Below are 17,929 nucleotides of genomic sequence, written 5' to 3'. Positions count from 1 at the left end.
CCTAGGACAAGTGATCTGGCGCCCTTTCTTCTTGTGTGGGTGACTCCTCTCTTAGAAAGGCAGAGCCTCCCCAACTTGCCAAGCTCCCAGGGCGCTGGGATAAGCCTTCTCAGGGGCTTCTGAACTGCATGGGAGTAACAGCCAGAAAGAAATGCCTAATTCTGACTTTGGTTCATGCTTTTGGTGTCTCCCTGCCCATCTCACCTCTTGTATCTTCTTCAAAATATATGGGCTCTTGAAAGACAAGCTGGGTGGTCCTTGCCTCACCACATGATGTCACTCTAAGAAAATGGATAGCCCCCTGTGGAGCCCAGCTGTGGCTTCCATAGGTTGAAGATATTGAAGGTTTATTTTTATAGAACAGGTAACTCTTAAAGTTAGCTGTCTCCAGTTTGGTGCACATTTGACTGGAGATCCACTCACAGGAATGATACCTACCAGACTCCAGTCCAGATCCCTCCAGAGAAAAGGCTTTGTTGAAGAAAGCAAGCCAGGGATTAGAGGGTTTTGGGGAATCATACCTGCAGGAGAGCAGAGAGAATGAAGGAACTTCTAAGATTGACTTTTTAAAGAGAATTTCACAATTTTTTCTTAGAATGCTTTTCCAGAGTCATTAACCTTTTGGAACACTCCAGCCTGCCTCCACTGCTAAGGGAAACCAGTATCTGTGCTGGGTGGGAGGGAAGGCCTGACATGATCTACCAGCGGATCCTACTGCAGTGGAGAGGAAGGAAAAAGAAGGGACCAGGCTCACAGGACACGTTCGCACGCAAGCCCGACCCCTCCAAAGGTCTCCGGTAAGAATTTGTGCAGCGTGATGCTCGGAAAGGAAGAGAAGAATAGAAAAATTTAAAATGAAACTGGAGCTCTTAAATATTTATTCTTTTTGATTTTTAGTGGGGCAGGAGATTCTGTGAGCTGCAAAATAGCTGAGCAGACCGGGTTTGCAGCAGGAGGGGTAGTGGAAGCCAAGCGGCCACCTGCTTCCCTGAGCTCTTGATGCTACTTGCTGGGCTCAGGCGGGAGGGACGCCTCTGGTCGGTAGGCGGTTCAGGGCGCAGGTGCAGGGGCGGGACCGACAGGCTGCCAGGAAGGGCACCTGTGCGAGGTTGACAGCTTTGGACCTCACTGTGTCGGCCAGGAGGGGTCACAGGTTGTTCTAGAGGCGAGGAGGGTCACAACCGAAGCGGTTTCGCTTAATGAGATGGCAGCGGCGGTGCGACGTGTGAATTGTCAGAAAGCGATAATTATGGAAAGAACAAAGGAGACCAAAATTAAACACTAAATCCCAAAAAGGGGGAATCTTAGTTCCGTTATTCGTGCCGCGGTCCCCCTGGGGGACTGCCAGGGTGGCGCCCCTTCCCAAAGGTCCCCTTCGGGCCTAGCTGGACCTCAGGCGGTCTCGGCTCCGCACGTCCTTGGCTCTTGGTCCTGTTCGGCGACGTGGCAGCCGCCGTCCAGCCAGGGGGTTGTCAGCTCCGGGAGGCGACCGCGCGGGGTCGGTGCCCGGGGCGCGGCGGAGGTGGCGCGGGTTCCAGGCCTGCGGGGAACCCACGACGTCGCAGAGCGGTCGCCTGGCGTCCACCGGCTTCGGCTGCGGCGTTCCAGTCGAGGGCGAGCGGCGAGCGGAGCCTGCGTCCGCCTGCAGGTGCGGGCGCGGCGGGGCGCTGGGCTGGGCTCTGGGCTGGGCACTGGGCTGGGCGCCGCGCTCTCCCGCAGGCGCGGCCCGGCTCCCGGGTTTGGCCTCCCGGCCCTTCGGTCTGTTCCCGTCTCACGACCGAGCGCCGCTCCCTTCGGCTTCGCCGTTCTCCCCATGTTCCCAGCGCAGGGCCACTCGCTGCCGTGTGCAAGGCCTGGGAACTCCGTCCTTTGGCTCCTCCTCAGCCCCAGCCCGACCCCGCGCCCTCCCGGCCTTCGCGGACCTGCGACCGGGCTCTGGTGGTTCTCCCGCGGGTGGCGGGCGGTCCCAAGCCGTCTCCAGAGCCCCATGCGCCTCCTCGGGACCCGGGTTTCGGAAAACCGCTCGCGATCGGTCCCCTGGCTGGCTTCCCGCGGCTGGTGGACCTTCTTTCCTCCGGGATCTGTTAAAGGGGAGCGGTGAAGCCAGCGCTTTGCTTAGAGAAGAGTCCCCGGCGCCCGCGAGGCCACAGGTATGCGTGACGCGCCTGCAGCGACGGGCCTGCAGGACGCGTGGCCCTCGGGAGATCCTCCCTTTCTGACCTGCGTTCGATCAGGCTGAGCTCTGCCGAGGCCCGTTGTTGGGTTCTTCTGCTGTGCGGACCCAAAGGAAACCTTCAAATGCTGAATTTGCCATTTGCTTCCCATATTAGTACCTTAGAGAATAAGGGGTCGAGTTCGGGGGAACCTGCCCCCAGCCACCTCAGCGACTCTGAAGAGTGGGAAGCAATTTGTGGGGAAGAGCTTATCCCGTGAAGTCCTGCTGCGAGTCATCCGAGTCCACGCTGGAGTGGGTTAGGTAGCTAGGAAATGTCACGGAGAGCAGGTCCCCGGTGGACAAACCCGAAGTGGGGGAGTCAGGACCCCACAGCTGTAAGCTGGAGATTGTTGGGGGAAGGCGGGGGTGAAACATTGAACTAAGGAGGGAAGAAAGGAAACTGTAAATAACACCGATGCAACAATGATCATTGTAATGGATTTCATAACTGCTTACAAGCCAAAGATGGGAAATGTATGTGACTTAAACGATGAACACGACCAAGTGTTATGTAAACTCTCCTTTCAGTGTGACTGTAGGAGAACATGGAAGTTGGGGTCAAAAGAAATCAATTCAGCTCCTATGTGACCTAATGCTTTTTGACCCCCAAGGAGCAAGAACTGAGCACCTCCGAGCTTCTGCTTTCATCTGCTAAATAGGATTGTTGGGCAAATTAGGTGATGTAAAGTGCCTGTGTAGCTATTACCAAATATAATTATCACTACTAAAATTATTATTCATGACAATATTTGTGTAGCAATTATGCTACTGGTTGAATAGGCACTCAATAGTATTTTTTAAATAGAGAAAAGATCCTAATTCATAAATAATAGAATCTAAGTCTTGTAGATAATCACACTTCCTGTTTCATCTGAAAGAGAGTAATTCCCAAATTCAAATATTGGCATTTTCTTAATTCTGATTTAAGAATAGCAGAAACATTTACATACTGCCTTGTAAAAAAGCTGGTTACCATCTGTAATCAAATGTATAATGGATTAAAACAAAAGACTGAGAATAGGGATCTTAGTAGGACTGCACAGAGAATTCCTTATCCTTCGAAATCCATTTTGGCTTGGGATATTTCCCAGTTTGTCTTGTTATTCTCAAGCTCAGCATCTAGTCCTGTGGGGTGCAAAGGTGCCTTGGAATGTAAGAAAGAAAGTGGAAGATATATATTATATAATTATATATAATATGATATAATATAATATATAAAAGATATAATATATATCTTATATATATATTTATATATATATATATATATATATATATATATATTTTTTTTTTTTTTTTTTTTTTTTTTTTTGTCCTGAAATCCTTACATCCCAGGCAGGGGTCAAAAGGGAGAATAATTAAATAGTAAGTAAGTTAGTATTGCTCTCATTCCACTCTCAGGGAATCACACAATAGGATTTACATGACAAAGGTTGAATTTACATGATAAAGAAGTCCTTTAGGCATTTTATAACTAAATCCTCTTAGGCAAAGGCCTGCTGAGACTTGCCTGTGCTCACTCAATGCTATTTATAAAGTTTTCCAATTACATAACACACCCAGTGAACCTGGATATGACAGATGTTTGGAGCACATATCAAAGGACCTGGGGTGGGAGTGTGTCGGGGAAGGGTGCAGCTGTGGGGGACCACGGACAAAAAAGCTCTCATGTGAGTGGGTCACCAACACAGTGGCTGCTGTATCATTGTGACCACCCTAGTGATGGTGAAGAGGTGGGACGTGGAGGAGGGTCTTGGGCTGGGATAGGAACCAGTTCATGAATCCCAAAAGGGCAGAGCCCTTAGCATGCTGAAGAGGTAGGGTCGGGGAGGATTGAGCTATTATGAATGGGCTGTCAGGCCCGGAGCAGGAATTTAGCATGACGCAGGGGGTCAATAAGAAAAAAGAAGGACAAAGTTCAAAAGAAACTCAGTGTGTCTTTTGTGGCAGCTGCAGAATTTCCAGTGTTGGAGGTGATTCGGGGCAGCCAGCTCTTGAGAGAATTTGCCTGGAAGCTCATTTGCAGGGCAAACACCTTGTGTAGATTGCACACCGATTTAGAGTGGATGGCAGTTGATTAAGGAGATGGGGTGTCTGCAGTGTCCCTCCCAACTGCTCAGATTATTTAGATCCTTTAAACTGAGACAAAGGAAGAGGAGGAAGGAGAAAAGGTAACTATGAGTTCAGTTCTCCAGAGAGACAGATGTAAGTACAGATAGGATACTATATATCCTACATAGGATATATATATATATATATATATAGTGTTTGTGTATATATATATATGATATAATATATAATGAGATTTCTTACAAGGAATTGGTTCACATGATACGGAGGCCTGAGAACCATGAGTACCAATGATGTGTACCTCAGTCCAAGGGCCATGCAAGGCCAGCTTCAGTGTTGTGGGTGGGGAGAGGGAAGATAAAGAAGACATCTCAACTTCTTTTTTTTTTTTGAGACAGACAGCATCTGTTGTTGCCCAGGCTGATCTTGAACTCTTGGGGTCAAGTGATCCTCTCACCTCAGCTTCCCTGATGGCTGGCATCTCTTTCTTTTTGTTTTATTCAGTCCCTCAATGGTTTGATGATGCTCACTCACAGTTAAGGAGACACAACCAGAAATATTATTGAACCAGATACCTGGGCATCCTGTGTCCCAGGCAAGCTGACTCATAAAATCAACCATACAGTAATTGCAAAAAAAAAAAAAAAAAAGTGGAAATTTAGTATGAAGACTCGTTCCTTTCCATAGAAATTGAGCACCCTCCACAGATGCCATCAAAGAATCCTGAGCAGTGTGCAGAGCAGTTGTCCTGCGTATCTTCTCTTGAGGGAACTGGTAAAAAGTTATGGAAAATAATACTCCTATAAGACAAGAAAATGGAGGTACGGTGTGACTTGGAAGGAGGGAGGAGAAATTGGCCAAGCATTAAACCTCTCCCAGAGCATTCTTTCCAGATAACAATGGGCTCTGGGGGAAAGGGGTGGATACTGAATGCTGGGTCCTAAACCTTGACCTTCTCCACTGTGAATTAGTCCTAAATGACGTTGGGCAAGATCTGAGTACTCATCCCTCGGATCCAGACCCTCATCTTCCCAGACAAGAGTGATTTTCGGCCTTTTTACAACTACCTTCCTAAATTAAAGTTTTAACCTGTACAACTAGCTCCTGTCGGTCAAAACTGCACGTCCACAGCTTCAGTGATTACATCTGTTAGGTCGGAATTTAGGCGACTGTAGGGGGCGGAGCAGAGCAGCTGAAACAAAGGCCAGCCCGCCAAAAGGTGACTGATCAAGTGGGCTAGAAAATTCCACTGACCCTTCACATCCACCTGTCACTCAGCAGGACCTCCTCCCATTCTGGCCTATAAAAACCCTGAGCAGCCGGGGCCAGGTGCGATTTTCTCCAGGTCCCTAATTGAGCTGTACCCCCCAGGGTCTGGGAATTTCGCCCAAGAGCCAAATTCCAATAAAGCTTGCTTTGGCCACTTTCTGTCCAATTTATTTGGCTGCTAACCGTGCTCCCGAGCTTACAACATCATTGTACCCTATCAAAATCCCCTCTGTAACTGGGGGTCATTTTTCCCATTCGGAAAATGGGTCCAATGGCGCCCGAGTCCTCCAAGGAATAAAGGCTTCTCTGAATCCGCTGAGGTTTGCTTCCCGTCCTTTTGCGCTTACAATCGAGAGCCTCTATTCTGCCCTAGTCACTGCTGTTAGCAGGACGCTGGGTCCTCTGCTGCCATCTTGCTCCCCAGTCTCTTTGGTCTCTGTGTGGCCCATGCATACCCCTTTAAAAGCATACCTACTGATCCAATTTAGCCATCATGAGGTCAAATTAGGAGCTTTGTCTCTCACAGACGGCAGGGGAGTCACTCTGGAAAACTGTACTGTTTTAGTCAGTTTTTTCATGCTGTGACTAAATGACCCAACCAGCACAACTGTAGAGGAGGAAAAGTTTATTTAGGGCTCCCAGGTTCAGAGGTTTGAGTTGATAGGAGGGTGACTCCTTAAGTCTGGAGGGAAGCAGCTCACTGTAAGGTCAGATGTGTGTGACCAAGAAGGAGTCAGATCAAGAGCGGCTGAACAAGGCTTTATTGGGTTTGGTCCTCGGGCAAGATTCACCAGTCCTCCAGGGTGAAGGCCGGGATGGAGGACCAGGGAATCCATGCATGACTTGGGCTGGCCGGGGTCTTTATAGTATGGAATTGTCCAGGGAAGGCTTGAGGGTTTAGTGTCCCCCTGGAGTTGGCTGGAAACTCCACTGACTGACGGGGGTGGTTGCAAGGCCACTAGGGTTTATCTGCCCGTGTCTGACTGGTTGTTATTTGGTGGGATGGGCTGCCTGCTGCCCTGCCCCCATCCAACCACCTCAGACCTCGCTAACACTCACATCATGGTGATCAGGGAGCAGAAAGACTCCAGTCGGTAGACAGAGACTTCACTCGCCAGATATACATATATAGCCCAAAGCTACGACCCAATTCCCACCTGCTCCAGCCACCCTACCACTTCAGTTAATCCCATCAGAGATTAATTCACTGACTAGGTTAAGACCTTGCAGGGTTAAGACCTCTGAACCTTCTTGCACCGTTGCATGTGTGAACTTTTGGGGACACCTCACATCCAAACCATCACACATGCAAAGAAATGTCCAGGTTGGGCTGGGGCATAGCTCAGAGGCAGAGCATTTGCCTTGTAGGCACCAGGCTCTGGGTTTCCTCCCAAGCAGGGCAGCAACAACAGACTCTGGAGCTGCTCCTGCAGCAGGGTCCTGTGGGGTTCTTTTCTACTCTGAGAATGAGCTTATCAGGAGCAAGGAGGACCAGGAAGCATGCTCGATGTTCAGCAACTACTGAATATGCGGATAGAAAAGTGCCCCAGAGGCTGCAAATTAGTGCAGCCACTCTGGAAAGCAGTGTGGAGATTCCTTAGAAAACTTGGAATGGAACCACCATTTGACCCAGCTATCCCACTCCTTGGCCTATACCCAAAGGACTTAAAATCAGCATATTACAGAGATACAGCCACATCAATGTTCATAGCTGCTCAGTTCACAATAGCCAGATTGTGGAACCAACCTAGATGTCCTTCAATTGATGAATGGATAAAGAAACTGTGGTATATATATACAATGGAATATTACTCAGCCATAAAGAATGATAAAATTATGGCATTTGCAGGCAAATGGATGAAATTGGAGAATATCATGCTAAGTGAGATAAGCCAATCTCAAAAAACCAAAGGACAAATGATATTGCTAATAAGTGGATGATGACACATAATGGGGGATGGGAGGGGTTAGTGTTAGGGTTAGAGTTAGGGTTAGGAAGGGGGGCAAGAATGGGGGAAGGAAGGACTGTATAGAGGGAAAAGAGGGGTGGGAGGGGTGGGGGGAAGGGAAAAAATAACAGAATGAATCAAACAACATTACCCTATGTAAATTTATGATTACACAAATGGTATGCCTTTACGCCATGTACAAACAGAGAAACAACATGTATCCCATTTGTTTACAATAAAAAAAGAAATAGAAACTAAAAAAAAAAAAAGAAAAAGTAAAAAACAAAAACAAAAAAAACCAAAAAAACAAAACTTGACCTAAACCAAACCTAAAACACTTTCTCCAGATTTCATATTATGCGAGATATTTTCAACTGGGTATTCTATCATCTGCAGCCAAAAGTATCCTAACCAACATTGCATGGCATTAGGAAGTTGTTATTTTTGAATAAAGTATATATTATAACCATAAAAAAAAAAAAGAAAAAAAAAAGAAAAGTGCCCCAGAGGATGTGAGGAACATTCTCCATCACAAGAACAGCCTCCCTTTTCAGCCTCACAGGCTGGTCATTCCAGCCTCCATTTGAGTACAACAAGTGCAGTGATCACTGACTTTATGGATGGTTCCTTACCTGGCAGGTACTGGTCTAGCATTGCACACTTTCTCTGCTTACAGAATCACACATTTCCTCAACTCCTCACCAGTGAGATGAAGCAAGCATGCTGATGCAACAGGCCACATTTTACAGATGAATCATCTATCCTTAAGTGACAGGCCAGCCCAAAGCTCTGGTGGGCTTAAAGACCAACCGCTATTTTATTTTTTCAGACCCTGTGGGTCAGGGAAGTAGGTGGGACCCCACAGGTCATCAGTGACAGGCATTTGGCTGTCTCTCTTGTGATGTTCACTGCAGAGGCTTACTGGGGGCTGGAGGATCCAAGATGGCGTCACCCACAGCTCGGGGCCTTGGTAATGGCCATGGTCTGGGGTCCTGGGTTTCCCTCTAGGTAGTGTCTCATCTTTGTCTCTGTTCTTCTCTTTCTCTATCTCCCCAAGGTCTCTCATCGTTCAGTAGTTTAGCCCAATCTTCTTTACATGGTGGCTGTCTTCTAAGAGGGCGAACATGGGAATTTCTTAAGCGGGAGGTCGAAATATCCCATCACAAATATATTTCTTGGGCATATTTTGAATTGGTTACTTAAAGAAACTGGAGTTCTCTGCAGATATAGGAATGGCTCTGAAAAGTTTTTTTGTTTGTGAAAAGAAATTTTACATCGTTTCATATTAAATACAGTCGCAGACTGACGCTTTTCTCTTTGATGTCCTCCTACCTGCCTAGGAATGATATTTTCACAGGAAGAAGCAGTTGGGGGTCTGACACCTGATCCGGGCTGAGAGGACACAGGGGGTCCTCCGATGACTGTTACCTGGGGGACGTTCCCTCTGCACAGGGACACGCTTAGTGCACCTCGCAGTCTTCGTTCAGCCTCCCATAGCCTCTTCCCATCCCCACCACCCAGCAGGGGCAAGTCGCGATTTCTTCCTGAAGTTCAAAATGCTACAGCTTCAACTATCTAGCCCTCTTTTGAGACTCATATTGTATGTGTGGCTTCCATGATACAGAATAAATTTTTTTTTCCTGTTAATCATTGTTAGTTTATTTCATGGACAAAAATGATCATGTCTTCAGAGAAAAATAGAAAATTAAAAACTTCCTCAGTGGTGCATACCTGAAATCCCAGCTACTTGGGAGGCTGAGGCAGGAGGATAGTAAATTCAAAGTCAGCCTGGGCAGTTTAGTGAGAACCTATTAAGAAATAAAAAATTCCCCACATGTACTAGTCACATAGGGTCACTTCTGCAGCCATGGGCAGAAGCGGGCCATAAGGTCAGTTCATACACATGCAGAGGGGAAAAGAACTCTCCCTCAGGATGGTTGGAACTGTTGGCCTCCATCTTTGCAGACCATCTGCTGCAAAGATGTGCTCATTACAAATGTCAGACAGAGTTGGACCCACAAACATCCAAGCTTGAAAATGCCTCAGATTTCCAGTAACAGCCCAGCCATTTTTGGGCATTTTTACTTGTTAGGTTTGTTTTTCTATTTAGCTGAAATCTCCTCTGGTCTAGGGTGATAATCTGAGTTTGGACTCTAACCATTCCTACAGTTATGCAATGGATTATTTCCTTTTCAACAATTGATCATGGTGGTTCTGGTAGAAGACTTCAGTATTAAAGGACATTTACATACCCTTTTCTGCTATAAAGTGGTTTTTGCAATGGGGTGGTCCCAGGATAGAGAAAAATGTCACGAAGATTCACAGTGCAAACCCTTAGAATAATCGCCGGATGGACCAGTCTCACACGAAATGGCCGTGCTCATAGCTCCAAATGACTTTTCCATCTTATCTCTCACTCATTTGAATATGCCTCTTTCCAACGTTTTTGCTTCTTTTCTGCCTGGATTCATTGGATGAATTATCCAAGAAAGGGATTTTATAGAGTTGCACCTTCCTCATTTTTGTGGATGACAGACGGGATGCTGAGAAACACTCTGGAAAAGCTTGATTGCTTAGTAGTGGGCTCCCGGAGCTTGGACTTTTCTGGTAAACTGAGTATTTAGGTCTAAATATTTTAGTCCTTGTTGGAAAAACTTCAGAAAATATGTTAATTTCTTGCTTTTGTAACTATAATATACGATACGTTTGAATTCTATTCACAATTGAACATTCCTCTGATCTATGACAGCTTTATGAATGTTATCTTCTCAGGCTTCTCTGGTCCGATCCATTGCCAGAGCTGAATATGCAGATCTTGGGAAGTGGCTTTGTTGACACAGTTGGGTAGTTTTAAACTTTCCTCTTTTTTGATAAAATTGAAGACAGACTCTTTTCAAAGGATACTATCTACCTAGAGACTTTACTCTGAACTTTAACAAATTCTTTCAACCAAATGAAGGGAGACTCTTTTGTCTTTATAATTGTGGTTAATTTTACCCTTGTTTCTTCTGACTGTTCAAGAGGAAATGACTGATTAATATGTAATTGGTCTCCATTAGCAGACACTGGCAGCCCTTCCTAAGAGGAAGTTCCTGAACAATAGGGTTGTGAACTTTTATTGGGTTATGGTAATAACGAGTAGGCATGTCTATCCACACAAACTCTGTTTTGAATTTCCATTTCAGTTCAATCTCCTTTCTCCCACAAATTTCTCCACCAGACTTTTGAGACCCTCAGAAAAATAAGATTTACAAACATAACTGTAAAAGCAGTTCTCGGACTGGGTGGCATTTGTATTGGATTGGACAAAGTTCAACTTTGAGGAAGAGTTATTTGATGGTATTTATTTTAAAAAGAAACCATCCCAATATAGTGGCATTATTTGTCTAATCGGGTATGATGTACACACGTGGTCCAACTTAAATGTGCACTCAGAAGTGTGACCATTGGGGGCTGGGGAGATAGCTCAGTTGGTAGAGTGCTTGCCTTGTAAGCATAAGGCCCTGGGTTCAATCCCCAGCACCCCCCCCCCCAAAAAAAAAAAAGCATGAATACTGAAGATGCTATGCAGTTATAAAAGTTAGAATCCTTTTGTCATTTGAAACAACAACAACAACAACAAGTGAGTGTAGAGAATGTGGATGTCACATCAAATCAGTGTCCACAGCTATGTTGACTGCTCCCCTTGTGTTTGCTCTTCACAGTTCCTTCATCCATTTATTCACATATTTATCCTTGTGCTTTGAAAAACCATGTGCCAGGCATGTGACAGAGATCTAAAAATGAATAGCTCTGTGGCCCTTCTCCTTTGAAGACAGACAGCTTAGGGTATTGGTAACAAGTGGTTTTAACCTGGTGAGGCCCAAGGACTGGGGAGGCCTTTGGAGGAAGGAATACATATGCCCAATCTCTAGGAAGAAGCCAAAGCTCTGAGTCACCAGATTTAAAATAGGGGCGAGGGTCAGACCAAGGCATGAAAGAGGGATATATTATTCACGGAAAAACAGAAAGAATGTAGCTTGTTGGGGAAGCTGCAAACCAGTGGACCACGCTGAAGGCCCATTCTCCTGGGGACATGTAAGAGGAAAGGTGGTCACAGTGGGGTGATGGGACCCCTGGGTGTCATAACCAGGGGTTGGGGCTCTTCTCTGCAGGGCAGACGCTGCGAGCCCCAGAGGGTTTTGAGCATGTGTGATTACAGTGTTGGTGATTATGGTGGGTGGAGAAGAGGAAGATTAGGGTGAGAGCGTGCTGAAGCAGAAACACACAGGCAAATAAGACAGGGGGCAGAGGACCTGGGAGGCACTGTCTGGGTTGAGCTGTGCCTTGTGAGTTGTGTCCCCTTGAAACAAGACCCTTAAATGCTCTGTGCTTCCATTTCCTCATCTTAACATAGACAGGGGAATATGCTCTATCTTATGAAATCGTTGGGCTATTTCAGTGATTTAATGTACATAAAGCATTTGGCTCTGTGTCCAGCCCATCATAGAAAGTGGTTACCAGAAGTCAATGACACCATCAAATATGAACTCAGAAAGCTTGCTCTGGTGGCTCAGTAGAAAAAGGTCTAGGGAAGAGGCCAATGGGAAGGTGTTTGAAGTTCACCAGGTGAGGGAACTTTGGGCCAGGGTGACATCAGGACTGATTCAGAAGATCTTTGAAAGTTTAATTCTTTAGGACTTGAAGGATAGGATGACTGATGGGACGTGGAGAGAAGGGATGAGTCAAGGGTTATGCCCAGGTTGCTGGCTTGGGAGTCTGAGGAAGTGAGGTACTAATAACAAGGAGAGGAGAAGAGGAGGAAGGGAGGATTTGGGGTGAGGTGGGGTATCAGTTTTTTGTCGCTGTGACCAAAATTTCTGACAAGAATCATTTAGAGGAGGAAGAGTTTATTTTGACTCACAGTCTCAGTTCATGTTGGCTGGTCACCACTCTGGGTCTCAGGTGAGCAGAACATCATGGCCCAGGGCACGGCAGAAGAAAGCTGCCCAGCTTGTGGGATCCAGGAAGCGGAAACAGGCGCCAGGGACAAAATAGAAACGTCCGAGGCACACCCCAGGGACCTACCACGCCCTACCTGCCTACGGTTTTCACTCAGTGCACTAGTACGTTCAGATCACCCATCTATTAAATGGACTAATGCACTGATTTTATTATGGCTCCCGTCATCTAATAATGAGCTTCTGGGGGATTCTGCATATCCAAATCATTAGAGGTGGGGAGTCATGAGCCCAATTTGACATGATGAATTTGAGGTGTCTGTGGGACACCAAGTGGAAATGCTTGGGCGCATCTGTGAACCAGGCCAGGAATCAGGATTTAGACTCATAGTGACATGGGTGATGGGAGAAGCCATGGCAGTGGACAAGCTGGTGCAGGCCACCTGCTCAGAAGGGAAGAGGATGAAGGATAGAAGGCCAGGCAGGATCCTATGGAGATCCAGGTCTGAGGTGTCTGGACCTCGCTCTTCTGGGACGACGCTGACCTTGGAAGGAGCGTGAAGTTGTTCTTGTGTTGGACCCATTCACCACGAGGCCAGCCCACTGGAGGGGAAATGACCTCTGTCGACAGGGAGGAAGAAAGAACCTGAAGGTGACTGAGAGGCGGATAGGGACTGTAGCAGAGGAGACCATCTTTCCTTCTGCCCATCACAGGTTTGAGCCTGAGGCTTCTACAACAAAAATCCTATTAACAAAAGAAGACTACACTTTTATTTAATCTAAGTTTTATATAACACAGGAGCTCTGACATGTGAGAATGAAGCCCTGAAAAAACAACTACCGCTGAGTGTTTTTTAGTGGTTTTGATGAGAAGTGGAGAAATGTAATAGGGCAGTTTTAGTCAGCTATTTTGCTGCCATGACTTAAAGATCTGACCAGAACAATTATAGAGGAGGAAAAGTTTATTTGAGGGCTCACAGTTTCAGAGGTCCTAGTCCATAGAAGGCTGGCTCCATTCCTGAGGGCTCATGGTGAAGCCGAACATCATGGCAGAAGAGTGTGGCAGAGGGAAGCAGCTCACATCATTAGGAAGCAGAGAGAGAGACTCCACTCAACAGATACAAATATATACCCAAAGCCATGCCCCAATTCCCACCTCCTCCAGCCACACCTACCACTTCAGTTACCACTCAGTTAATCCCTATCAGGGGATTAATTCACTGATTGGGTTAAGACTCTCCCAACCCAATCATTTCTCCTTTGAACATTCCTATATTGTCTCACGTGTGAGCTTCTCGGAGACACCTCACATCCAAACCACAACAGGTAAACTGGGAGACTTGGCAAGGCCCCCAGTGTGCTCAGATTCTTCTGTGTTTCTTTGTCCCTAGGGAATAGGATGTTCCTTTCCTTTGGGTGCAGGGAGGGCTCCTCTCAATGAGGGTCTTAGGACCTGCTCCAGGGGAGAAGTGTGAAAGGAAGGTCAGAGAGACCTTCCTGCTTTTGATGTTACCTCAAACTGTTCATCTTTAAATATCGTGGGGTAGTGTGGCCTGAACCCCACCATTGGAGAAGTTAACAGAGTCCCTGTAGCAATGTTCCTAGGCAGGAGGGGCGAACTGGATGCAGCTGGAGGGCAGCTGCTCCTCAGTTCCTGCTGTTTATTGAGCATTTCCGTGTGCCCCCTGTGGTGCTAAGCCTCTCAGGTTGACAGTTAATCCTTGCATCAACTGTCAGAAGTGGGTACTATTGCTATCCACTTTTTACCAGTTAAGAAACAATTTGAAAGGACTGACTTGTCCCAGGTCCATGTAACCAACTGGCAGCTGGAGGCTGTGAAGAATGCAAACGTGGCCACCTCAGGAGATCAGGTTGGTCTCTTGAGTATGTGGGTCAGTGTTTCTTCAGGAACTAATGCATGTTCAAATTGAGTAATTTGAGGTGAGTTTAATAAAGGACTGTTTTTAAAGGAGTGAGTAGAGTAGAGGGGAACCAAAAGAAATAGCATAGGACAAGGGGCAAGAAGCCAAGACCCACTATGGTTGGCTTTCAGGCCTGGTGGTAAGGAGAGAGGACAAGGGTGGGATCCTGGAATGGGTGGTGGAAGGAGCCCTGGTCTTTGGAGGTGGCCAACCTGACATGACCCTGCAGACTCCAGGGAGTCTGAGAAATAATTTCATGCCTTTGCAGCCTTCAGCTCCCAGAATCCCTTCAGTGGCCAAAGTCAATAGGAAACCAAAGGCAAGTGGCCTGTCTTAGGGCGGTGTGGACCTGGGGAAGAAAGGTGAAGAGTGGATATGGAGATCAGGGGAAGCATCCAGCAGAGTCGGGCCAAGGAAGCTGGATTGAGAGACGCTGAGCAGCAAGGTTGGGCTGGGGCCATAGTGGAACAAGCCTGGCTATACCACAGGGCTGTGGACCAGGATGTGTAACACTAGGACCACCCTGGAGAGCGTCACTCCGTCCTGTTTTGCATCACGGAGCCCATTCAACATCTCCCCAATTCCAGAGTTCAGAGGACCAACCCACACTTGACGGATCCGTGAGCTCCCTCTTTCAGAAGCTCAACCTGCCCCAGGGTACTGCCTGATGCTTGTTGAAGATCCTGTTCAATTCTCCAGGGCATTCCAGCAGTCAAGTGCATGCTGACTATTATGGTTTGGATATGAAGTATCCCCTGAAAAGTTCATGTGTTGTAAACATGATATCCAATGTAACAATGTTCAGAAGTAAAATAATTAGATTGAGTGGATTAATCCATTTGATGAATTAATCATTTGAATGAACTAGTGGGTGGTAACTGTGGGCAGATAGGGCATGACTGAAGGAAGCATGTCACTGGGGTTGTGCCCTTGGGGATTATAGTTTGTCCCTGTCTCCTTGCCTTCTCTTTATCTGCTTCCTGTCTGTCATGCTTCACATTAGCAGCTTTCTTCTACCATGCCCTTCTGCCATGATGTTCTGCTTACCTCAGGCCCAGAGCAAGGGAGTTGGCCCACCATGGACTGAACCTCTGAAACCTTGAGCCCCAAATAAACTTTGTTCTCCCCTAAGTCTGTCTTGCTAGATATTTTTGTCACCAGTGATGACGTGCTTACTGGCACACTGACTGTGTGACACTGGGTGATGATGTGGAGAACATTTAGAGAGGTCCTACTTTCTTCTTTCAAGACAAAAGAGAGATGTGCATGTTCTCGGCTGTGGATGATGGGTGTGAGTGTGTACGTGTGGTGTGTGTAGAGAGAATGAACGAATGAAAAGTGGTCTGGAAGTGAGGATAAAACGAGGGTCAGAGCCAGTCTGCACTTCTGAACAGCATCCACAAGGCACATTTCATTCCCAGATGACCCCATATGTGAGCATTGTGACCTAGTCCTGCACAGTTGGCTGAGAACAGGACAGGTGGGTGCAGCCCCTGTAGAGTAAGAGTGTGGAGATGATCCCTGGGCTTCCAAATGCACCATGTGTCCTGGAGATTGTGATGCGGCAATCTTTGTGCAATGTTCCGTGTGGTGCCCTCTGCAACTTTCTTAGGCCTGCCTCCCAGGAGCACCTAAACAAAGTCATATTCTTGAGTTCTGAGGTGGGTTGGTCTGAATTCCATTCATTCATTTATTTGTGAAAACCAATATGAAGGAGGACTTATTCAGATCATCCAATGGAAAAAGCTTCAGCAAGTGGGAAATAATCATTGCAGGCATTATTTTTTGTGGGGTGGGATTTATGGTGAAAAGTCTTATTTATTGGCCATTGGCAATGTCCTTGCTGGCCATGAACAGATCTTACAGCATGGCACCTGAGACCGCCCCCTGCCCCTCGCCCCCATCGTTCCTTCCTGGGATTGTTAATCTGAATTTTTTGTTTTATTTTGTTTTTCTGTAAAGTTTGCTCTGGCTACCGGAAGGTTCAACACCAATCATTATGTTCGTTTTTCTGTTTGGAATAGATTTCTTCTTTTTCCTGTTTTTAATTTCACCTTTTATTCCACGTCATCATCATTTCAGTTTGTGACTTTTATAGTAGAGACACTCCAAACCTGTTTGGAGATTGGCTGAGGATGAATTAATACAAGTAAAACAGAATGAAGAGCTTAAGATGTCAACAGCATACTGACTCCCGGCCCTCTGCCAATCAGGCTTGCTTGTTGTGATATTACCTATCAAATAAAGTCATAAATCAGGGAGTGGTTATGAAGGAAGATGGCGGCAAGTAACCATCGCTGCTTTACGGTTTACTAATCGTATTAGTCTGCTCAGGATGCTGTTAAGAAACACCACAGAGAGGGTGGCTTGTACAACAGAAATTTATTTTCTCATGGTTCTGGAAGCTGGAAATTCAAGAGAAGCATGGTGGGTTTCTGGCGAGGGCTCTTCCCAGCCTGCTGACAGCTGCCTGCTTGCTGTGTCCTCACGTGGCAAAGAGAGTGAGAGAGGCTGGTGTTTCTTACGAGGAGACAAATCCTATTGGACCAGGGCCCCACTCTTAGTACCTCATTTAACCAAAATAACTTTCACCTCCAAATACAGCCACACTTGGAGGTAGGTCTTTGCCATCAGAATTTTTGGGGTAAGGCACACACATTCAGTCCACAACTCTAATCAAACTGGTTTGAATACTGGGTCCCCCAAAATGTGTGTATACTTTGAGTCTGGTCTTCAGCATCATTGAAACTTTCTCTCTACTGTGTACGGATTTCACTCCTCAGTTTCTCTGTGAGACATACGTTGTTCACTTTCTGAGTACTCCACTAGAATAGGGCGAAAGCAGAATTTTTGTCCTTTGTCTTTAAAATAACACCTGGCACACGGTAGGACCCAATAAAGAATCAATGAATAAATGAATGATGGTATGAATTTTTAAGTTAAGAAAAAAAAAAAAAAGAAGTAAATCCAATTACAAATAATTTGGAAAGGGATGAAATCCTGAGTTTTCTGAAGAGTGATGAGTTTCTGAACCATCCAACAAAAGGATTTGCAGGCTCAAAGCAAAGAGCCCTTCAGAACACCCTTGTTCCTTCTTCCTGTTCAGTTTCAAGCTAAGCATTCAGCTGGGCACAAAGCTCACATTATCAGGTAGAAGAGTTACAGGACATTCTATGGAATAAAAAAATATGTTTTTCTTGGTTTTTGTGTATTTGACGATTTCTCACCATAATGATATTTGAAACCCAATATACTAGAAATTGTTCCTATATTAACTGAAATATTCAACTAATTAAGCTGCCCTTCCATTACCATTTAGGAATTGTAGTGTAGCCATAGCAGCCTATATTTAATAGTTTCTCCAAACTCTGAAGAGCATTCCATATACAACTGTTATTTTGGCTTATGATAATTATAGGAAAGTAATACCTAAAAATATTGTTAAAGGTGGCTGGGGCCAGCAGAGAAGAAAACACAAATATCTTATTCTAAATCAGCATCTTTTTTGTAGCGTCAAGTCAGTGTCAGCGGAGAGGAAGATGTCTACTTTGACTTCACTCAGATTAT

At 46.0% G+C, this 17,929-nt stretch overlaps 1 protein-coding gene across 1 annotated transcript; it reads left to right on the top strand.

Moving 5' to 3' along the window:
* Positions 1–693: 693 nt before the first annotated feature.
* LOC124979539 (elastin-like) lies at positions 694–9,141 on the top strand. The gene is made up of 4 exons (XM_047543894.1): positions 694–797; positions 898–958; positions 1,386–2,150; positions 8,841–9,141. The coding sequence occupies exons 1-4, from the start codon at positions 694–696 to the stop codon at positions 8,844–8,846; spliced, it is 936 nt and encodes a 311-aa protein (XP_047399850.1). The 3' UTR covers positions 8,847–9,141.
* Positions 9,142–17,929: the final 8,788 nt, after the last annotated feature.

This window comes from Sciurus carolinensis, chromosome 3 (genome assembly GCF_902686445.1).
Source record: "Sciurus carolinensis chromosome 3, mSciCar1.2, whole genome shotgun sequence".
Classification (NCBI taxonomy): domain Eukaryota; kingdom Metazoa; phylum Chordata; class Mammalia; order Rodentia; family Sciuridae; genus Sciurus; species Sciurus carolinensis.
This window is presented reverse-complemented; position numbering and strand designations above follow the sequence as displayed.

Coding starts and splice junctions, on each gene's coding strand:
- LOC124979539 (XM_047543894.1), top strand. CDS start 694: ATGATCTACCAGCGGATCCTACTGCAGTGGAGAGGAAGGAAAAAGAAG. Junction 798..897: donor GACCCCTCCAAAGGTCTCCG/GTAAGAATTTGT, acceptor TTTGATTTTTAG/TGGGGCAGGAGATTCTGTGA. Junction 959..1,385: donor CCGGGTTTGCAGCAGGAGGG/GTAGTGGAAGCC, acceptor CTTCGGGCCTAG/CTGGACCTCAGGCGGTCTCG.